We start from the raw sequence: 23,934 nt of genomic DNA on the forward strand, positions 1-23,934 counted from the left end.
AAAAAAAAAAAAAAGACTACAAAGAAGGTAGAAATGATGTGTGGCACCATCTCTATCTCTTCTTCCCACTTCTCACGCCCCCAGAATTTCTTGTCCCTATCTTAAAACTGATCTCAGCTGGACACTGGTGGCTCACATCTGGGTTCTAGCTACTCAGGAGGCTGAGATCTGAGAAGTAAGATTCAAAGTCAGCCCAGGCAGGAAAGTCCATGAGACTCTTATCTCCAATAAACCACCAGAAAACCTGGAAGTGGAGCTGTGGTTCAAGTGAGAAAGCACCAGCCTTGAGCAAGAAAGGAGAGAGCGCGAGTCCCTGAGTTCAAGCTCCAGTATTAGTGCACACACACACACACACACACACACCTCTCACATCATCATACCAATGCTTGGTGCACATGGAGCTTGGTAAACAGCTAACCAGGACGAAACACCCATCAGAGGCCTTCCATTGGGCAGGGAACAAATAGACTATCACAAACAGTGAGAGGTGGAAACAAACCCTAGTACACTGGAAGAAACTCATCTTTGAGGCCAGCACTGAACCTGAAACTACCAACCCGAGCCCTGAGGGTGTATCTGCCCAAGTCCCGTGCTGGCCTGCCCTTTGGGAACATGGCTTCAGGAAGAGAAGTGCTCCTCACCCAGGCTCCACCTCCTCCACCAAACAGGACTGCAAGGAAAACCTCCTCTCCAGGACTTCCATGAAGACTATTATATGCCAAATAAACCATTCAGGATGATGTTGACACATGGTAAAGTTCATATTAGAGGCATTATTTCATTATAGTTATGTCACTCAGATATCACAATATTTTCTAACAAAGGAAAGTATCTGTCCATATTAACTGCTCCTAGCTTCTTTGGTTGTTGTTGTTGGTTGTGGGACTTGAATTATGGGCCTGGGAGCTGTCCCTCAGCTTTTCAACTCAAGCCACTTAAGCCACAGCACCACTTCCGGTTTTCTGAGTGGTTAACTATAGCTAAGAGTCTCACAGATGTTCCGGCCCGAGCTGGCTTTAAACCACAACCCTCAGATCTCAGCCTCTTGAGTAGCTAGGATTACAGGCGTGAGCCACCAGTGTCCAGCTAGCTTCTTTAGGGCCTCTCTGTGAGTCTTAATCTTGCTCACTACATTTCCTTCTGTGAACAACTCCGCTCTATTCTTTCTTGCTCCATATTCTTCCAAGCACAGAGCTTAAGGTTAGTTTTTTTTAATACTTTAATTTTGATGCAATTTCCATTCTTTTGGAAAATCTATTTTCTAAAAGCCATCCAGCCACTTTTTTGCTTTCCATTTATTATTCTAGATTATAGAAAATGGATAAGGACCAAATCTCCCAGAAAAAGTCTTACCGTATCTATAATAGAAACAGTGTCATTGGATGGGGAAAAAATAGACCATTTTTGCTTTTAAATCATCTACCTTTTTCTGAATATAGTTCTGTGATTTAAGGTTATTTTTTTACTATAGTAAAATCCTAAATTCTTCCCCCAAATTATCTATAATGTTATATAGTATTTCACACATGTCATAATAAAACAACCATATGACTAGAACTTCTCCCAGCTCTATATAGCCTTATTCCCTTATTATTCTTTTTTTTTCCCCTTATTATTCTAAAAGCTGACATCATCGGGGTATTAGATGAATAGCCAAGAAAGAAGTACATGATGTCACCATCAAGATACAGCAAAACAGTGCTTCCAAGATGCCAGGATTTCCAAAGAGAAAGAAATTACCTAAGAAGCAAAGCTGAAAGGCAGTGCCTGTAGTCCCAATGAGGGGCTCAGGAAGCTAAGGCCAGAGAAGTACTTGCCGGTCTGGGCAAGACGGGGAGCTGTTTCTCACAAAAGAAATTCATTCACATCCTAAGGCTAGGAATGTGTAGCTTACCCCGTAGAGTACATGTACAAAATTAGATAAGGTTCCCTAGAACTCTGTATCCAAGACCTGATGGAAAAGTGTGCATTTACCACCTGTGAACACCAGCACACAGCAAACGTGCCAAGAACGGAGGGAGGAAATTCCACTCAAACACCAAGACTATCTATGAATAAAAACCATGAGGCACAGTTAACAGAGAAGATATGCACTTTGTTATAATTTACAAGCCTTAAATCTAAGTTTTGCTGCCAGTTTTATTCACAGGGGTCTGAGAAGCTTATCTTCAGAAATCGCTGGAGGTTGAGGAAAAGCCACCAGGTGGCTGCATCTCTGGAGCCTCAATGAACTGCAGAGCAGATGGTTATGTTATCTGATGGCCGCTAGGGGGCAACCGATCCCCACTTTCTCGGTATCTCCAGATCAGCTTGGCCTTTAAGGTTTTTCTAATACACCAAATGCGTGATCAATACACCTTCCAAACGTGGGGGGCGGGGGGGGGGGGGTTGTTTTTTAATATATACTATAAAGATTTCATTTCCTTACATTCTGAATGTTGATCTGTAATTCCATTTTGTAGTGATTGAAGTCTTTGGAAAGTTCATGTCCCTGATGATAGAAAGTAAACATTCCCTGGAAAAAGGACAGCATCTGTGACAAAGGACAAAGAGGACAGACATGAGCACATTCCACCTCACCTCCAGGAGGACAAAGAACCTGAGCAGCAGCAGAGTACTCCCCACCCCCCCTCCTCCCCTTTACCTAAGCAAGCCAAAGGAAGTCACCAGAATTCAGGTAAGTCTAAGTACGGATTAGTTATTATTGATCTTTGAAATATCACTTCTCAGGGGAAAATGGTATTTTTCTTAAATACCAGCACCATTAAGCAATTTTTACACATGCTCTGATAACTGGAGGTCATATCCATTTGTCCTCATTTGTCAAAAGGATCCCAGCTTCCATCAGTAATTAAAACCTTAATTCTGTGGGTCAATTCAGTCTACAAGAAAGGACCATGGATCAAAACGCTGGACTGTAATAGCACCCAGGACAGTACAACTTCTGTTTTGTTGACAAGATGGTTCAGTGACCTGCCCAGGGTGAAGTCAGGCTACTAATTAAACCCTGAAGTTTTCTACCAACTCCCAACCTGGCCTCTCTTAATTAGAGGGCAGCTGCTTCTGCCCTCATTGAGTGTATCTCAAATGAGCAGAACGGATTCGGGGAGAGAGCAAAGAAAATCCCAATAATCTTTTTCTGTAGAACACTGCCTGGGATAACAGGCAGGAATGGGCGGTTCTGACATCCAACAGCCAGTCATGGTCCACTCCCAACCGCAGCAACACAACCCTGTGACACAATGCTGGGTAAAATCACAGAAACTGTCTCCATTATACTTCCTTATGTGCTAAGTGGGATAACTAAAGTATCTTACTAAGTTCTCGCACGGAATCAAAGAGGGTGTGACCAAGACAGCATTCAGAACAAAGACTTAAACCATGACTGAGCACACTCAATGCCCAGGTCACCTGTGCCATAATTACTTAGTTTAAGTCACTGTGCTAGGGAGGGCTAATGTCTTCTAATTGTTTAAGTTAATTTTATTGCTCCAACTGGATTTCTAACTAATATTTAGTTATTCCTTTGTTTCTCAAAATCATACTCATAATACAGTATATAGTACTACAATTACAGTTCAAAAAGCTGTTATCAGGAAAAAACACCAAAAATTCATATTAAGTCTTCATATTGACAATCATAAATTCCAATGTTTCTTAATTTTTGACTATAACTCATATGAAATGCCCTTTACAGTTTAAGATACATATATGCTTAAGTATGCATATTAGCATGTAATGAAGCTATTGGAAAACCTCCCCATAAACCACAAAAGTCTTGGTTTCTAACAGAAGTATAAGGAAACCTTAGCGGCTGGAGTCAAGCTCAGTTGGTAGAGTGCTAGCAATGAACAAAAGTCAGGTACGGAGTTCAAGTCCTGGTCTTGGACCAAAAGAAAAAAGAAAGAAAGATAAGAAATGCTAGTCACTCACAAAACTGCTTGAAATAGAAGTGGAGCACCAATGGCTCACACCTGTCATCCTAACTACTCAGGAGACTGAGATCTGAGGGTTGAGGTTCAGAGCCAGCCCAGGCAGAAAAGTGAGACTCTTATCTCCAATAAACCACTGAGAAAACCAGAAGTGGCACTGTGGCTCAAGTGGTAGAGCACTTGCCTTGAGCTGAAGAGCTGAAGGGCAGTGCCCAGGCCCAGAGTTCAAGCCCCACAACCAGCCAAAAAAAAAAAAAAAATTGCTTGAAATATTCCACAAACAGCTTACAGTTAACTTAGATCACCATAAGCAGTTAGAACTATGTTGAAATCAATAATAATACACTTGCAAGAATCACAGTTGAAGCACAAAAACTTCAGAAAAAACCTTGCATAAAGATTATCCTGTAAGACAACAGCATCGTTTCTCACCCTCCAATACAAATTCTTTCAGAGGATTTGTAAGGGAAGCGGCAGGGAAGTAGGTAGAAACTGCACACCCAAGTGCAGACCTGGACCGCGTGCACACGACGTATTACCTACTGTGCGCACTCTTGATGCTATGACTGTCGGTCGCCCCTGACAATGGCGAACATCTGCCTTCCTGTTTACGCACTATAGCCTCTAGCAACCGTCCATTAGATCTAGAGAGGAAGCTGCTCTATCACAAAACTCTGCAAGACAACCATCTGGTCTAATACTCACAGGTTCCACGAATTCAAACTTCTTTCTTTCTTGGATTTCCTGAAGCTTACAGACATATTCAAGAGACAGTTCATAGAAGTGCTGCCGGTTTTGCTCTACTTGGAGATCTGCCTGTATTAAAATAATTGCGGTTAGTTCATCTAATGACAGAGAAAAATAACACTCTCTATAACAGAGGTCAGTAAACTCCTGTCAACAGGCCAAATAGAACTTTTGATGTACTTGTACATCAAGTTGTATTGGAACACCATTAATTGCATATCATTTGTTATTATTCCTTTGATCTGATAGTCAATAAAAGTCTAAACTATGTACAGACTAGGTACTGACCATAAAGGACTGAAGACCCAGGTGTTAGGTTCCCTTCACGGAACACCTGCCTTCAACTCAAAAGTGACCTCAAGCCACATCTGTAGAGTCCAAACACCAGAACTTCACTGCCCTAAACAGCCTCTAAGAGACCAGCTTGAGCATGAGGGCAGCAGCAAGGCCAGGCATCCAGGCCACCATGTCGAGGGCAAAGGAGAGCCAGGCTGCCCATCCATCTGGGGATGGTCACGCCCCTGAGCCCTCCCCATGCCTGATCTTCTGGGAATGCAGGGGACGCCGCTGGTCAGGATGCTATTCCCAACTCCAGCTCTAACTCATCTTGCCTGCCTGGAACAGTCTGGGAAAGAGCACAGTGCCGCAGACAGCGACGGAGAACACTTCTCATCCAAAAAGCCTTCTGGTAAGGCTTGAGACGTTGTTTTTCTGAACGTGACTAACTCAACTCTTGAAAGTACTTAATCTGGGCATTTCTCCGGGAAAGATAAGACAACTGAGAAAAGGAGAAGCCAAGGCTTAAGTAATCATGGAGAGTGTGAGATCATACCACGTGACACTCGTGGGAGGGAGGGGTCCTATCTGCACACACGGGGTGGGGCACTGAGGTAGCAGGGAGGCACAGAACAGCCACTCTGTGCAGTACTGGTGGGAATTCAACCCCTCCCTGCAGAAGGGAGCCTGGCAGCCCTCAGAGAATTCACAATAGAACCACCAAGTGATGTGGCAATTCCACCCCTAGATGTGGTCCTAAAGAACTGAACACCGGGACTGCAGCAGGTGTTCCTGTGCACATCCTCACAGCAGCATTATTTACAGTAGAAATCGAAAAGGATCCAAGTATCATGCAGGCATGAGGAACACCTAGCCTATGGGCTGTAGATCGCTCGTGCTTTTCATTCACTTCTGAGAATGTCTGCCTGTGCCTGTACTGATGATTGCACATGGCCTTGTGAATGGTGTTAAAATAGCCTTTGGAGGAAAGAGGGGGGGATTTCTAACCTCCGTCATACATGAATAAATGGACAAGTGAAATATGGTCTGTATATACAAGGAAATAGACTACAGGAAGCCAAGACGTGTCCCCTACAATCCCAGCTACTCAGGAGAATTATGGTTTGAACCCAGTCCAGGCAGAAAAGTCCATGAGACTGTTATCTCCAATTAACCACAGAAAAGCTGGAAACAGAACTGCGGCTCAAGTAGATGACTGCCAGAATTGAACAGAAAAACCTAAGAGACAGCACCCAAGCCCTGAGTTCAAGTCCCAGTACTAGCAACAAAAACTTTTTTAAAAAATATTAAGGAAGAAAATTATTATCTCAATGTAGTGGTGGCTTCTGCAGGTAGCATGTGAAGGACCATGAGCAGTGATCACAGCCTCGAGTATACTCTGGAACTAGACATGACATTTGCTCTGGACAGAGGTGCATTATGAAAGGGCCAGGGAGAGGCACCTCATTAGAAAGCATGGTGGAAATGGAAATGTACTGGAAGCATAAACCTCCTCTTCCAGACACCTGACAGCAGAGACAATGGAGGAAAGGCATGAAAACTGCCAAGGGCAGGCCAATAAACGTGACAGCTGTCATTGCAAAACAGACGAAGGGCAGGAGGTGAGGGGACTGATGTAATCCTGGCATGCTTTTCTGTATACTGTGGGCCAGGGAGAGAAGAAAGCCCTACATGAGCATTACAGTGAGGATTAAGTGGTATAAAAGCACCTTTCTCTTTTAGAAACCGGCAGACGCCACCCATGTGTCAGTAGAGACAATTAGAGAGACAAAGTTATGTATAGATCATTTCAGACCAACCAATCAATATATCTGCCACTAAACAAATGACATTCAAGTATCATCTGGCTTATATTAGAGCCAGGCAGATGATATTGCAGAAAGTACATAAAGTAGAGATGTGTTCTACCAAAAATGGAGGATAATTCAAGATCTTGAACTGCAAACAGCATTATTTCTAGTGAAAGCAAATTGTGATTACATAAAGTTTCTATCCATACTTGGCTCGTCATGGGAGATTTATCAAGATACAGAGGAAATGAGAGATAAGATGCAAATTCCTTTTTCGTTACATACAACTCCCTCCAAAAAGAAAAAAGAAGAATTTATTACCATTAGTATAACAAACTCTCTTTCCTACGAAGGTAAATATTCCAAGTTCTCACATTAAGATTAATACTGCAATGTAAAATGGTACAAAAATTTACTAAACCCAAATTCATTTGTTCAAGAAATGTTAAAAGCCAATTATGAGATTCCTGCAAATAATTCTGGTTAAAGTCATTGCTCCTATGAAAAGAGACTAAAGCCAAAATACTTTCTGCTAAGAATCTATGTTTAACCAAACACTGTAAGATAGACATCATTTTGTAGCTCTTTTCACACAACTCTTCTTTCTTAATGCAAAATCAGTTGTTTTCCTCCATATCTATATAGTCCTGGATGAAAAGTTTTCAAAAGTAAAGTGAATTTTTTTTTTTTTTAAAGGAGGAGGAAGAGAAAGAAAGGCAACAGTAACAGGTGCTGGTGGTCATGCCTATAATCCTAGATACTCAGGAGCCACCCCAAAGCAGACAAATCCACAAAACTCTAACTCCAATAACCAGCAAAATAACAGACCGGAGGTGCAGTTCAAATGGTAGTGTGCCAGGCATGAGCCAATGAAGCTGAGCTTGAATGTGAGGCCCTGAGCTCAAGCCCTAAAACTCTCACAATGAAGGCAAAGGAGGTGGCAGGAAAGGAGAAGGAGGAAGACATAAAAACTTCTGTAATTCTGGAAACAAATTAAGAGACAAATAAAATGACTACCTCTTGCAAGTGAGAGTCTTTCTTTTTGGCTGATAGATTCAAATGCTTATCGATGAGACTGTAATTCTTTTCAGTCTCTTTGTCGAACTTCTTTTTTTCTTCCTACAAATAAAAAAAAAACAGTAATGATTAAACAGAAAAATACTCACACTCATAGTTAATCCACTGGAAAGCTCAAAATATGAAAACTATCTGACAATAAGTCAAGTCCCACTCGGTGTGCTAAAACAACGAGGTGGGGTCAGCTGTCAGACACAGGCACAGGTCACTATGAGCAACACCACTCCTGCCTTCCTTCCACGGGCTAGACTCCAACCCTTCCTACTTAGCCACATTAAAGACTAATGCTGTGCCAGGCACTAGCAGCTCACACTAGCTACTCAGGAGGAGCTGAGATCTGAGGACTGCAGTTCAAAGCCAGCCCAGGCATGAAAGGCCATGAGACTCTTATCTCCAATTAACTACCTAAAAACAGGAAGTGAACCAGGTACCAGTGGCTCATGTCTATAATCCTCTCTATTCAGGAGGCTGAGATCTAAGGATCTTGGTTCAAAGCCAGCCTGGGCAGGAAAGTCTGTGAGACTCTTTATCACCAAAAACTAGTCAGAAAATGCCAGAAGTGGCTCTGTGGATCAAGTGGTAGAGGGCTAGCCTTAAACACAGAGAGGCTCAGGGACAGAGTCCAGGCCCTTGAGTTCAAGCCCCAGGAACAGCAACACACACACACACACACACACACACACACACACACACACACACACACACACACACACACACACACACACACACACACACACACAGAGAGGCTCAGGGACAGAGTCCAGGCCCTTGAGTTCAAGCCCCAGGAACAGCAACACACACACACACACACACACACACACACACACACACACACACACACACACACACACACACACACACACACACACACACACACACACACACACACCCCAAACAGAAGTGGAGTTGTAGCTCAAAGTGTTAAAGCACTAGCCTTGAACAAATAAAGCTCAGGGACAGAGCCCAGGCCCTGAATTCAAGCCCCAGGACACTTCTCTCTCTCTCTCTCTCTCTCTCTCTCTCTCTCTCTCTCTCTCTCTCTCGCTCACACACACACACACACACACACACAAACCCCTCATGCTGTGACTTACTTCCCACAAAAAGAAGCAAGGCTGAGTAGTAAAACTCAGAACACTTAAGAAAAAAAAAAACTTGAAATTCATTTAATATTAAGTTTTGTACTAGATATTTTTAAAATCATAATAATCCTTATTAGGAAAAAAAAGGGTCTTAGGGAAAATTCTTCCCAAAATGATCCAATATGAACCTACCTATCAGACTACCTGACCAGAAATGACCCTGACCTCGGAGCCATCCCCTGCACTGCTGCCAACAGGAGTGGGAGCAGATACGGACAGGTCAACGGAAGCTGGCATCACGTTCCACACCAGCTCTGAGTGGGCTTGGTTAGCACGTGCCATCTTGATCTAGTATTTGCTTCACTTTCGCTAAAGAAGCCTTTTGTGAACACAAGAACTAAATCTTTTGAGCAGAGACTACAGACTATCCCACTAAAAGCCACTGGCCAACCTGGCAGGTTAATAAGAACTCTTTTAACGAAAGAAAACTATTTTTTATTGTTATTATGGTTAATAAACATTCTTGAGGTCGTTGAGAACTCTGTGTCCTCATGAGGTCAAACTACGCCATCAACCTCAAACTCACCCTGGCTCTACCACAGGCCCTTCCTATCTTCAAATTCTCTAGAGCAGAAATTAAAGAATGATTCCAGCCTTTTCTCGTGCACGTTTACCCTTTTTAGGCAGTGATTAAGCAAAGAATGTGAATTCTACTCTCCTTTTCTCCCCCTGCAAGAGACTGCAAAGTGCTGGCTGTTCTGGGAACACACACCAAACACCCTCACTGGTCATCAGTCATCTGAAGACCAAAAGCTGCCAATGCACAACTAAAATCAAAACAAAACAAAACACCTCACAGCCCACATCCTAAAATTTCTTATCAAAGATCAGAGTGTAAGCAAAATTACTATAAAAGCTAAAAATACTTCTCAAAAATATTAGTTGTGCAAAATTTCAAAAACATATTCTTTACAAATTTATAAACCAATTCTTAAATTTTATTAAAGGCTCAATGTTGGTAAAAGTATAAATAAAGCTGAGCAATATTCTCCTGGAAGCTTAATCCAAATTAGCTTTGCTCAGGGTGAGAGCTAGAGTTGACACACGATTATAGAAAGGATTATAATATTTATCTCACTCCTCAGTGGAAAAGGTTAGGTGCTAAGTCTATCTGTGCAACCAAATTCATTTCCTAAAACCACACAGACCTATACTATGCCGAGATCAGAGATCAGATAATAGGAGGGAACAACGTTCTATATTTTTCTGTCAAAATAGCGTAATAAAAATTATTCATGGATCTAAGCTGTTTCTAGTCACTGGCAGTTACAAGTATATAAACCACAAATGAGATAAGAATATCTGCATAGTGTACAATTCTTGCAAGTAATGGTATCCTGTGAAGAGATTATGTTGGAGATACAGCACTGTCTTCTAGGGTTACATAAACAAGCCATAGCCATGTGCAAGAATGCTTTACTGTTCATCTCTCTACCAAAAGACAAAAAAAGATCAGAGATCGTTTTAACGCTGACTCATTCTTAGAACCCCAGACTCTATACATACCTACATGAGGGAAAAGCACTAAGAAAGAGGTAGTTTTATTTTAATCTTGTTTACTTGACTGCCCTTCTTTTGTGTACACAGAACACTTTATTTTTCCTCATGCCCTCAGTGTATTTTCTAACTTGCAATCATTCTTTTCATTGCCAGCTTAAACTCAAGGCCCTGAACTTTAGCTCAGCTTTCTTGCCCTACCATGTAAGCCACAGTTACACTTCCATTTTTGTAGTTAACTGGAGATAAGAGTCTCACAGACCTTCCTGATCAGGCTGGCTTTGAACTTGGAACCTCAAAGCTCAGCCTATGAGGAGCTAGGGTTACAGGTGTGAGTACTATGATATGATAATATTTTTCTGCTTTTCATTATTATGATCTTCATCAATAAACTAAAACAAATAAATACTCATCACCTGAGCATCTCTACTAGTTTAAGACAGTGATAGTGTAAAGAGCCCATTAAGACTCAAGAGACTGTGGATCCCAGTGAGCATGCATTCCCTAAACATCAGTTGCTGGGGTCTAAGCAAAGAAATAGAACTTCCACATTCTTCTGCATTTACTGGAAGACTGATACAAAACCCTATCAGGAACATCAAAGTTCAGTGTCTTCCTGCCTAGTACCGAACCTAGAACCCAGAGAACGTATTTTTACTTGTTTATCTGACTCCATTTGAATCACAGAAAGGGACAAAGGAAAGAATGAAATGAACCTCAGTAGACAAAACCCCCAACATGCTTAGCAATAGCCCATATGTAAATTGGCATGTGGGTAAAATGAAAGAAAATGATGAAATCAAAGCTTTGTGAAGAAAAAAATTCAGTCAAAAAAATCCTACACTCACCAATTAGAATAGAAACACATTTGTGTGTACATGCTACAATGCTGTACAAATGTGACAGTGTTTTGCTCTGACATCTTAAGACATGGATAGTTATTCCTCAGGCATTTGGAATGTCATTACAGAATATTATTCTGCTTCTTGGTGCTCAGATGACTTCTTGGGCTGAAATTATAGAAATTTCAAGAGATTGTAGTCAAGCAGCAATCAAAAATTAAGCATTTTGGGGGCTGGGAATGTGCCTTAGTGGTAGAGTACTTGCCTAGCATGCATGAAGCCCTGGGTTCAATTCCTCAGTACCAAACAAACAGAAAAAGCCAGAAGTGGTGCTGTGGCTCAAGTGGTAGAGCGCTAGCCTTGAGCAAAAGAAGCTCAGGGACAGTGCCCTACCAAAAAAAAAAAAAAAAAAATCATTCCTTTTCTTTCCCACACTAAATCATAGAAAATATAGAATACAAATCATCCAGTATAATCCAGGAAGTTCTATCAAGGATCACATTTTTTCTACAATGTGAAAATGTTGATGGATCAAACACCAGTTACAATGCAGGCCAGGTCATAATGCAATAGGTAGGGTTGAGTAGAAAGGGGACGTATTTCAGACAGGTGGAGAGTGTGGCCAGTGCACGCTACGCAGCCCCTGCAGCCCTGAGAGGGGAAGGCAGCTCCAATGTCCCCACAGCCACGCGGAGATCTGACTGCACACCCACAGCCCTGCTGACTCCTGCAACAGCCGGGGGGAGTGGGAACCCAGGATGTTTTAAATGATGGTGATTGTAAATGTCTGTAAAACTTCAGCAAAATGAGTAAGCCAAACAAAATATGTGTTTACAGATTAAGCTCACAGGAAGATAGCTTATGGTGTTGTAAAACTTCATGTTAAAAAAAAAAATAGTAAAAATGAGGTAATACTTAAACCAGGCGCTGGTGGCTCACACCTATAATCCCAGCTACTCAGGAGGATGAGATCTAAGGATCTCGGTTTGAAGCCAGCCTACTCAAGAAAGTCTACGAGACTCTTACCTTAAATTAATCACAGAAAACGCTTGAGTGATTCAGAGCTAACCTTGAGCAAAAGGAGTTTAGGGACAGCACCCAGGCCCAGAGTTCAAGGCTAAGGATCGCACCCCCCCCTCCAGAGAGAGAGACAGAGAGACAGAGAATACTCAAAAAGCTGGATTATATATAGATATATACATATATACATATATACATAATGGTGTCATCAAAAATCACTGGGTTAAAAATAAAAATTCAATCAATGACACTGGTACATGAGAAAGAGAAAAGAAAGCCCTACTTCATTTCAAAATTAGTTCCAGATGGACTAGAAGAGTCACCAGTAAAAAATGAAACAATAATAAAGAGAATTATTCTCATCAGATCTCAGAATAAGACAAGGATCTTGGAATGCTAGAAGCCACGACCTTTTAGACACCAAAATGTACACACAAGACCCAGCCTAACAGGACAAACAAGGTAGGGGAAAAGGCAACCTGCGTGTCAGGAGAGAAGTGAACGTTCTTAATCCATAAAGCACAGAGTTTTACTAAGTAATTCTTTGAACAAAGCACACGGCATTATTTCCATAAAAAGACAAGAAACAAAAAATTCCTAGCAGTTTGAATATTTAACTATGAACTGCCCATTTTTCTCAAGGGTATTAGAATTTTTTGCTTTAGTTAGGAAAGGGGAAAACTTTTTTAAAATAGACTTTAAGATGACTTTAACATTTTTTCCCCCTCTTACCAATTTCCTAGGAAGAAAAAGTGAAAAGGTTTAGTTAGACTCAAGGTGTGAACATCAAGTGACATACAGTGTTCATCTGTAGATCCTCAGAACTTTCTCAGGGAACCCAACTCCTCCCTTTTTATTTAAAGACACGAGAAACAAGGACCATACAGCAAGTCCAAAGCACTTGGGACACCTTTTAAAGCACAATCCTGTATGTCCAAACCAATCAGTGTTGTCATCTCTAATGGATAAACCCATTACGGACAGCACTTTTCCCCCACTCCGGTAGGGGGCACAGTCTCCTTTCACTCCTACACTTGAGGTCTTCAACTCCTGCCTGGTATTCCAACAACCACACCCACCTCTCCCTCTGGCCTCCCCAGGGCTTTCTAAAGATGAGAATTTAGCTTTGCTTCCCAGAAAATGGAGCACGTGACTCCACTTTCAGCCTATGCCCAAGAGGCACTGGGGGACACAGAGAACACTCACCGCCACCACATCACACAAAGAGCAAACTGCTTTAAGGCACCTGTCCAGTCCCTCAGCATTATGGGACCAAAAGGATCATTAAGCCACTTGTGCTCAGGCCGTCACTCCTGATCACAGAATGCAGAGTGGACAAAAACCTGAGCAGTTCTCGGGTGGTGAGCCATGAATGGAGAAAAAAAATAATTACCAAGATGCATGCCAAGCTGCGTAACTAGACAAATATCAGCAAATTCATAATTCTTACAAGAACTTCCTAAGGCAGATTCACCGGTCCCATGTTACCAGCCAGGAAATTTAGGCTTAGAGGCAGTAAATAATTTGTCCCAGGGGCTGGGAAGGTAGCTCAGTGGTAGAGTGCTTGCCTTGCAAGCATGAGGCCCTGGGTTCGATTCCTCAGCACCACATAAACAGAAAAAGCCGGAAGTGGCGCTGTGGCTCCAGTGGTAGAGCGCTAGCCTTGAGCTGAAAAGCTGAGGGACAGCGTCCAGGCCCAGAGTTCAGGCCCCATGACGGGCAAAAAAAAAAAAAAAAAAATTTTTATTTAAAAATAAAATCCCAAATCACACAGTCATCAAGGCTCTGAAAGAAGGAAAAAGCCGACCACAATCACATCTTCTTGAAAGCTCTTCTCTGCTAGTTTGCCTCAAACTTCTCCAGATCACAGTCTCCAGGATACAATAGAATTATATAGGCAAGCCACCACACCGCTTTCCCTGCCCCCAGTGGAATGGTACTTTTTAGTAAAAGTTTATTTATTAAAGCCAGAGGAAGTGGCTCAAGCTGTAATCCTAGATTCCTAGGAGGGAGAGATCATGATTCAAGACCAACCAGGGCATACAAGTTCACAGACTCCATTTTAACCAAGGCTAGCTATTGCTAGTTTATTCCTTAGACATAACACAAAAGAAGTCTGGGTTGAAGAGTCTGGTGATGGAAATAAGGTGATACATAATTATATATGAGTTGAGCTTTTTCTTCAACCAGAACAGATATATGTCTAAAAAGCAATTTTAAATGTTCCACTATACCTGTTAGGTCATATTCGGTGCTTTTTGTGTATGTATCTATTTGTTGGTACTGAAGTCTGAACTCAGTGCCTTAAGCTTACTAGATAGGTGCTCTGCCATTTGAAACCCACCCCAAATCCTCTTAGCTTAAGTTCTTTTTCAGAAAGAATCTTACTTTTTTTGTTGTTGTTGTTAGTCATAAGGCCTGAACTCTGGACCTGGGCGCTGTCCCTCAGCTTTTCAGCTCAAGGTTAGCACTCTACCGCTTAAGCCACAGTGCCACTTCCCTCTTTTTCTGCTTATGTGGTGCTGAGAAATCGAACCCAGGGCCTCATGCATGCAAAGCAAGCGCTCTACCACTGAGCCACCTTCCCAGCCCCAAGAATCTCATTTATTTATTTATTTATTTATTTATTTATGGCTTAGGTCTAGCCTCCTAACTGATTCTCCTAACTATGCTTCCCAAGTAGCTAGGATCACAGGGGTATGCCACCATACTCAGCTTAGTGACTCAGAAAGGGATCTTGCTAACCTTTTGCCCAGGCTGGTCCTTCCTATCTCAGCTCTCCAGAGTAGCTGGGATTAAGAGACCAGAGTCACGGCACCCAGCTTATGTGGTTGGTGCATATTTGCTTTCTGTGGCTAACTCAGCCTCTAAGAAGTAATGGTTGTATGAGTGTTGTGTGACAATGGGAAATAATGTCAACCTCCCCAGGATGAGAAAGAATGGGGGAAGGGGTGGTGTCAGAAACAACGCAGGCCTCAAAGAAATCTCCACATAGCAGGGTGACACCATACAGGACATCGTGTGTCCAGTGATGGCAAACAGTGTTTACAGAGAGATGAGAGTCCGGCATGCACAGAGGGAAAGGCAGCAGCATCTACCAATCAGAGAGAGGTAGGGGATGGACCAAGCAGATGTGACTCAAAAAGGGCATCTTCCAACAGATCAAGGAGAGTGCTATGGGTTGTTTTTTTTTTTTTAATCCACTTTATGCAAACTACCTAGCCCCTTAGGTCACAACTAACCATATGACTGGGCTTCTGGAAATGGACAAAGGGAGAACTGAGAGAGCTTCTGTAGAAAGGCAAAGGAGCTGGGGGAAAAAGGAGAAGAAGGAGAAGATAAAAAGGTTACCAGTGGTACCTGAAAATTCTCATACTGTCAGTTTTTCCTTCTTTTCTAGTACTTTCTTTTTTAAATCTTCACATGAAAATTTTTTACACTGTTTTTCAAAATGCTCTTTAAGAGAGTAAAGTTCTTTTTAAGTATCGCATGTTAATAGTGATGCTTGCAAATAGGACTGGATATTTAAGAAGCACAGAGAAAATAAATATCCAAACTCTCGTTTCTAACAGAAATATCAAATACGTTATTTACTAGACACACACTCTATATTAAGGCAGGGTGGAGGATGGCAGAAAATAAATAAAGCACAGACTTTTACATGTGTGTATGTGTTGTTGCTACTGTACTTGGGTTTGAGCTCAAGGCTTCACACTTGCTAGGTAGGCACTCAACCACTTGAAGCAATATACCAGACCTTTTTGCAACTATTTTTTGCAGTGATGGTACTGGGGTTTTTAATTCAGTACCTCAAAATTGCTAGGCAGGTGCTCTAACAACTATCTAATGGAAAAGAGAGATGTTTGCATATTGTGACATAATACAGATAACCTAATCCACTTACTCTAACTTTTATTGATGTATGAGGAACATCAGTTTAAAAAAGGCATCTTGTTGGGTGCCAGGGGCTCATGTATGCAATCCTAACTCCTTTGATAGTTGAAAAGAGGAGATCAGCAGTTCTAGGCCAGCCCATGCAGAAAAGATGGGAGACTTCTTCTGCACAGAAGAAAGCTGGACATGCACCTGTAATACCACTCATAACAGAAAGTAAGTGATTCAGGGTCAGGCATGTGCCCAGGTTGGAAGGGAGACCTTATTCTAAATACTAAATGTGGAAATCAAGGTTGGAGGCATGGTTCAGAGGTACTGTACCAGGCTAGCAACTCAAACCCCAGTACTTAAAAAGAAAAAAAAGTTCCAGTGTCTCATATTTGTAATCGTAACAACTTAGGAGGTGGAGATCAGAGGATCGCAGTTTGAAGAAGCCAGCCTTGGCAGACAAGTCTGAATATTGTATTGCAAGTTAACCAGCAAAATGCCAGGCTGGAGAGATGGCTTAAGTGGTAGAGCCAACCAAGACAAGCCAATCAAAACTCAAGGCCCTTGAATTCAAGCCTTGATACCTACACAAAAGAAGCAAGGCGGGGGGAGGGGGTTATGATTGGGTGGGAGGGAGGGGGGAGGCTGGGAAGGGAGGTGAAGGGTAAACAAAGGAGGAGGCTGCAATGCTTGGTAAGAAATGTATGCATTATCCTGCCCATGTAATTGTAACCCCTCTGTACAGTATGTTCTCAAATAAAATAAAATAAAATTTTAAAAAAAATAAATAAATAAAAAAAAAACTCTTAGCTCTAAAAAAAAAAAAAAAAAAAGAAGCAAGGCTTCTTTCTGGATCCACAAGGTGAATGCAACAGTTCATATGACAGTCATCGGATCTACTGCACTGAACCAGAGTGTGGGATAAAGCATTCATAAACTTGAAGGCACAAAAGCAATAAAGATACCACAAAATCGGACACTGACATAGAATCTGACCACAGGACATATCAAGGCCCAGACTAAAATACTAAAATCATTTCTCATTTGAAAATGACAATTTATTTGGCAAACAAACATAGACGTAACCATAACAGTAGATTCTGGGTTAAGTGTGAGTATAGGAAGGAGTTACTAGGAAGTTCTACTAAAGGCTACCGTTAAGGCAAGAATATATAAAAACAAGCAGCGTAGGTGTGAAATAAAAAGATCTATGTATTAAACTGCATTCACTTTTCAATCACATAATGCAATCTCTACCCTTCCCCACCAGGATCCAAATGAAGTAAGAAATTAATATTGTATTCATACAGTACCTGCCAAGAAAACATTTAAACATGTGCCTATACGTTCAAGCTCTGAAACAGCTTAAGGAGCTACAATCATAAAACTTCAAAACAGAGTGGTGAGGTCCATTCTGATTTATAGAGAAAGCCAGAAATTTCCCTGAGGCCACAGAGGTAGCATGTTCTGCTGCAAAACCAGAGCCAGGGCAGCTACCACAGCTGGGCAGATGTGGAGGGAAGGGAGTGAGGCTTCAGGCTGACACCCACCAACACATGCACCATCAACCTCCATACCGTCCTTCATTACAACACTAAAACATTACACCAAGCAGGAAGTGCCAAGTCCTCCAGCTAATGGCTTAAAGGAGAATGGATTCTGGAAATCGCAACTAAAAAGCTGGAACGCTTTGGACCCATCTGTGTAGTTACAGCTCTTGAGACCACAAAGTTTATTGGTACCAAGGGATTTTAGCAGTTTCTTTTAGGAAGGAAAAGAGAAAGAACCTCATTTCCCAGGCATGTAGGGGGAGAAAGTTACAAATCCCATCTAAAAACTCTCTTCCCTAAACTCCTGTTTTTATTCTCTTCTCCTTGGACCAAGCCAAAGACTGTCAACACCACACTAATGTGACTTATTCTCCCCTACTTACGTAGAAAAGGTTCAGGAAAGAGTGCTAGAAACTGGGATCATTCCAAAACTCAGACCATAAACTTCAGAAGCTGCTAAATATACCTCAGGCTCCTGTGGCAAAGTTGCCCTATTATTCCCGGAAATCCTGGCTAAATCACAGACCCTTGAGTGAAAGGCTAGGGGTTTCTTTTCTCTGAATATTCTAGCACAATACAAAACAATACACTACATAGAACAACAATGGCACGTGGAAGCTCAGTAAATCTTTCTTAAATGGAAGGAAATTTCATCCCAATCCCATTCTTCCTAATTTCAACAACATCCTGATGTCTCTCATGTTAAGCCTAGAACGTCACACTCTGGCATAAGGCAGAGATATCCAGCAAAGTGAACCACCCTCCCAACAGCCATCAGAATCCTCAAATCCTGGTAAATGCGATGCTCGTTTATAGTTATTTATTTAAACTCTATATGGAAAGGTCTAGCCAAGAAGATTACTCGTGGTTTTACTACCCGATCCAGGTGCTTTTGTTTTTCTGTTTTCAATTTCATCTCCCCAAAGGGGACGAGGCACATTGCAAACAGACAACAACAGATGGCTCCCCCCAGCATCTCCGTCGAAGCTGCCAAGAGTGAATAAAGCGTACCCAGACGTGGCAGTGTGTTCTGCTGACAAGGGTGCGCAAATGAAACACAAACCTTTACTGCTCCAAGTTGCTCTTTTCTGAATTTTTCCAAGGGTTTAATCAGGGTTTCCGTTACACTTAACGCCTAGAGAACGAGAGTGACAACAGAGAGCACAGCATTAGGATTCCAGAAAAGGGAAAAAAAATAAGCACCTCATTTCCCTCTCCCACCCCCACCCAGAAATAAAACGAACAACAGATTTATCTCTCTTTGCCAATGCACCAATTAAAACACTTCACTGCTTACTAAAGCTCTAGAACTTGGTAAATATTTTGGAGGAAGAGGAGGCGGGGCAGCTGGCCAAGGCACCACAGCCAGCTCCCCTGTGAAAGAGCACTGGGGTTGTCTTTAAGCAACAAAGGGTCTATCACATTCACCAACAGAACACTTCTGTTTGGGGCCTTTTTGTTCCACCTCCTCCTCAGACATTTAAAAGTCAATTACATTCCTTTATTGGTAATCAGACTACATTAAGAAAAAGACTAGGATTGTGGCTACCCTTTTAAACTAAGGACTTTGCCCCTCCATGCGGCAAATTCCTCCTAAGGGTATAAGGTACAAAAGCAAGGAAAGGTCAGTCACTGGAAGCTCCAAAGTACTAGGGTGTGCTGGCAAAGACCACAACATGGAGGGGAGACAAGACAGGGTCTCTGGCAAATTTCAATCACAACTGTGTTTACTACATACACTGGAAATCTTCTGCCAGATGCCAATAGTTCACATCTGTAATCCTAGCTATTCAGGAGGCTGAGCTCTGAGGATCATGATTCAAAGCCAGCCCAGACAGAAAGTCCATGAGACACTTATCAATTATTAACCACCAAAAACCTAGACATGAAGCTCAGGGACAATGTCCATGCCCTAAGTTCAGGCACCAGAACCTCACAGAAGGAAAAAAAATAAAATAAAAAGGAGATTAACACTAGGCTAGCATGTAAGAGCTTTCTTAGCTTTGATTTGCAAGGGATCCGAAATATGCAGATTTGTGTGGGTGGGGCTCAAAATATAAGAATGTATATTCCATTTTTTTTAACAAAGCCTTCAGAATAGCTCCTCTCCCCCTAAAAGTCTAAGCTTAAAAGTAGAAGAAAAAAAAAAAGGTTAGACGATTCAGAAAGAACTACGCTGGGATAAACTCCAGGCTTCCCCTACTTGTAGGCAAGTGCACTACCAGCAAGCTGTATCCCAACCCTTAGGAAAGGATGCTTAATTAAACCAAATGATTCCTTACCATGCATCACTCTAACAGGCATTGCTCACACTGTAAAGCAGCGAACACTGAAAATAAGCGACTGTGCCTGTGGGCAAGATGCTTGGAGTTTGCACCCCCTTCCCGCAGGGCCACTTGGAAAACGTGTTATTCAGCTGAGGCCACAGTAACAAGTAGACAGGGGAAAGGGATCACGTTCAAACTATGCTCATTTTATCCTCTCTACTCCGCGTGAGACAGCATGACCTACAGTAGCAAACCAGAGTCCCACATACTACAGAACAGGGCAGGACACCCCAATGACACGAGGTCTCGTACATGAAGACAAGCATGTGTCATCTCCAAACCTTCTAGATGTGGCTCTAGCCTACTCCTGTTAGCAAACACACCAACACGTGAACATCTTCCAAAGAAGTTGGGAGCTCAGAAACGAAGTTGGCTCAGTGTGACGCCCAGGCACAAAGGAGGCTTATAGCTGCTCCAAGTCACCGAATACAGGGTCAGGGACTCAAAAAAGCCACACAAGTCTGAGACCATGTTTAAGCACCATACATGGTACACAGCAATGAAAGTGCCAAATGGGTATTTCGCTATTCAAAACGGCTCTTAACAAGCTCTGTTTTAAGAAATAAGTGTTGGCAAGCATCCGAAGTGCCAGGTGATGAGGAAATGAGAACGTAACAGAACCCAGCCACCTCCCCTCACAGACCTTACTGTTAGTAGCAGAAACACAGTGGGCATTTCTAATAACACCTTCCAGAAAGGAAAGGTAGGGCTCCGGGGAGGAATTTTGTGAGAGCAGGCAGGAGGAGGAACATGCTCAATAAGAACTGCATCAAAGCACCGATGAAGAACCAAAAAAGGAGAAGCTCCGGGGAAGGTAGTACTAAAGCCAGGAGACGCTGTCTCCAGCCTGACAGCAGAGGCAAAGAAACAAGGTGAGAGGAATTCATGTACTATAGCAAACATCAAATAGAAATACAGCTGGGAGCCGGGTGCAGGCGGCTCACGTCTGTAATCCTAGCTACTCAGGAAGCTGAGATCTGAGGATTGTTGTTCAAAGCCAGCCCAGGAAGGAATGTCTGTGAGACTCTTATCTCCAAAACACGACCAGAAAACTGGAAGTGGCGCTGTGGCTCAAGTGGTAGAGCACTCACCTTGAGCTGAAGAGCTGTCCCTCAGCTAATAGAGCCTTGTAGGGTCTATTAGGACTCAAGCCTCTCCTACTTTTGCTTTCCAGTTACCAGGCCCAGAGTTACCCAGGCCCAGAGTTCAAGCCCCATGACCGACAAAAAAAGGAAAAGGAAGAAAGAAATACAGGTGGGCAGAAGAAGCAGTGAAGGGAATAGGAAGGAATGCGTGGCGGAGGGGAGCCAGAATATACAAGGCCAGATAGAAGACAAAGGCCTGGAGACAGGTTGCATTCTATTTTGGGTTTGATAGAAGGTAACAAGAACTTTTAAAGGGGAAACTGACATAATGATGCATAGAGCTTTAAAGATTACTCTAGCTGCTCAAGAAAATTGAAAGAAGAAACTTTTATTGGAAGCTTCCAGCATGGCATGGGCAGGGGAGTAACAGTGGCTCAGGGAAAAGTAGTGAAAACAGAAATGAAGAGAAGTAGATATACTTTAGGTCTATACATTTAAGTTTGCAAATGGACTGGAAGTGATGGGTAACAGACCAGATGTAGAGATGGTGGAGATTCCCAAAAGCACTCTGGATTTCCAGGTGAGCTAGTGCCTACATAAGAATATTGTCACGGCATGGGTTGCAAATATAGTTACAGGCCTGTGGCACTACTGAGGGGTGATAGGAACTCTGGGAAGTGGGACCAGGCTGGATGAAGTTAGCCCATGGGGGCAGGGGGAGGGACTGGCCCTTGAAGGGTCTATTAGGACTCAAGCCTATTCTACTTTTGCTTTCCAGTTACCATAGGTGAGCAGCTGTTCAGGCCCCAAAGCAACAGAGCCAAGAGATCATGGCCTGAAACATCCACAAGATGGTAAAATATGTGAACAGGTTATTGGATGAATGAGGAGGGTTAGCCGTGTGAGCTTCAGGGAAGTCAAAAGAAGAGATGAGGGGGCTGGGAAGATAGCTCAGTGGTAGAGTGCTTGCCTTCCATGCATGAGGCCCTGGGTTCGATTCCTCAGCACCACATAAACAGAAAAGGCCGGAAATGGCACTGTGGCTCAAGTGGTAGAGCACTAGCCTTGAGCTGAAGAGCTGACAGAGCCCAGGCCCAGAGTTCAAGACCCACGACCAACCAAAAAAAAAAAAAGAAGAAGAGATGAAACATTTGCAATATCCATGGAAAGGTAGAAAAGAAGGCCAGCGGGGAGTCCGGTGAAAACTGGAGGCTGAGAAGAAGATTCAGGGGGAACAACTTCCCTGAGGGAGGGGAATCACCGCAGGGTAAGGAACAGTTCAGGGAGGACTGCTGAAGGGGTGGGAGGCAGCGCAAGAGCTGCGGGTTTATAAGCTGGAAGAGTGTGTAATGGTTTGAACACTAAAATGTGGGAAGCGAGGGGAATGCTGCCCATGCATGGAGACTTCATGTTAAGTACAAAGCAAGGCCAATGTCAGAGAATCTAGGCTTGAGGAAAAATTTAAAGAGGAAGGAGAATGAAGGAAAGAATCACCAGAGAACCTAGAAAGTTCCTGGACAGGGATAAAAGTCTCATTAGAAAGATGAGTCAGGATTGCCATTTGCTTTGCATGGGATTTTCTCCATCAATGAAGGGAGAAGGTAGAGGTGAGGATTACCCCGGGTGAGCGCATTTCCCACAGACGAAAACACATCAGCAGACATGACCAGACATGTGCGGCGCTGGTGAACTGCACAGATCCTTAGGTACAAAGGAAGAAACTCCTAGGGAAGAGAAGGTATCAAGACAAAGTTCTTGTAGAGCTGAGCCTGGAACCAGGGGAAAGGGTTCTCCAGGCATAGACTTAAGAGTCAAATCAAGGCCCTCTGTGCAGAGAAGGGAAAATAGCAATTTCAGGGCCTAGAATTACAAGCAGTTCGGTGTCAAAGAAGCAAGAGAGAAAGTGAGGGAGGATCACAGGAGGAGGCTACAGAGGTCAGATGGCCTCTTCTAGCTGTTTCCATGGGACCTCAGAAACACTCAAAATATGCTAGATGCCAGCACCCATTCATGCTAGCATGAGTAATATGGACACAGGAAAACCTAAAATGAGAGTTTAAATCCTATACTTTGGAGGAAACACATTTCTTCACACAAACAACAGACCCAGAGATCACACACGAGCAATTTCAGGTCACTAAATTCATTCTTTACTTGGAGATTTCACTGGAGAGACTATTTATTTGCCTTATCTCAGAGGACAAACACTAGCCTAGGAAGAGATTCTAAGGATCTCACTCTCTTGCTGTCTACAAGTCAAAATATTAACTTCCAAACAAGGGAAGAAGTAAGAGGGGACAATATATCCACTCCTCCAGCTAAAACATTTTAATTAAAAATATTTTTTAAAGCTCCAAAATCATTATAGCTTTCCTTTCTTAAAAAAGTCTGTTTTGTAACTCTGGAACAGAGCCTAAAAGATTCTATTTAAGAACAAAATAACGAAGCAGCCACTAAGTGTTTTTGGTAAGGCAATGTTGGCTGAGCAACAAGAATTGTTTTCTTCTTTTCCTCAAAATAGAATGAAGAGACCCAATGGAATCTTCAGTTCCTTTTACAATTTCACAGAAATATTATACACTGTTTGTTAATAGTGTTCCTGTGGTAAGTCTTTTAAAATCAGATTTTGAAAGAGCAGATACAGAATGTAACTTTATAACCACACATTAAAAATTATATAGCCATATTCTTCCCATTAAATACTTGCAAAAGAAAAATCCCAAATTCCTTTGCTTATAAGCCTTGG

General features: G+C 42.4%; 1 protein-coding gene across 1 annotated transcript in view; it reads right to left on the reverse strand.

The window, feature by feature from the left end:
* Arhgap10 (Rho GTPase activating protein 10) overlaps window positions 1–23,934 on the reverse strand; it is a 210,102-nt gene that overhangs the window by 114,263 nt on the left and 71,905 nt on the right. The window contains exons 4-7 of the mRNA XM_042701765.1: window positions 18,840–18,911; window positions 7,784–7,885; window positions 4,638–4,748; window positions 2,429–2,533 (exon numbers count right to left, since the gene is read on the reverse strand). Of these exons, the coding sequence (XP_042557699.1) occupies window positions 2,429–2,533; window positions 4,638–4,748; window positions 7,784–7,885; window positions 18,840–18,911 (390 nt within the window). The remainder of the gene's footprint in view (window positions 1–2,428; window positions 2,534–4,637; window positions 4,749–7,783; window positions 7,886–18,839; window positions 18,912–23,934) is intronic.

This window comes from Dipodomys spectabilis, unplaced genomic scaffold (genome assembly GCF_019054845.1).
Source record: "Dipodomys spectabilis isolate Male_0828 unplaced genomic scaffold, ASM1905484v1 ptg000297l, whole genome shotgun sequence".
Lineage (NCBI taxonomy): Eukaryota > Metazoa > Chordata > Mammalia > Rodentia > Heteromyidae > Dipodomys > Dipodomys spectabilis.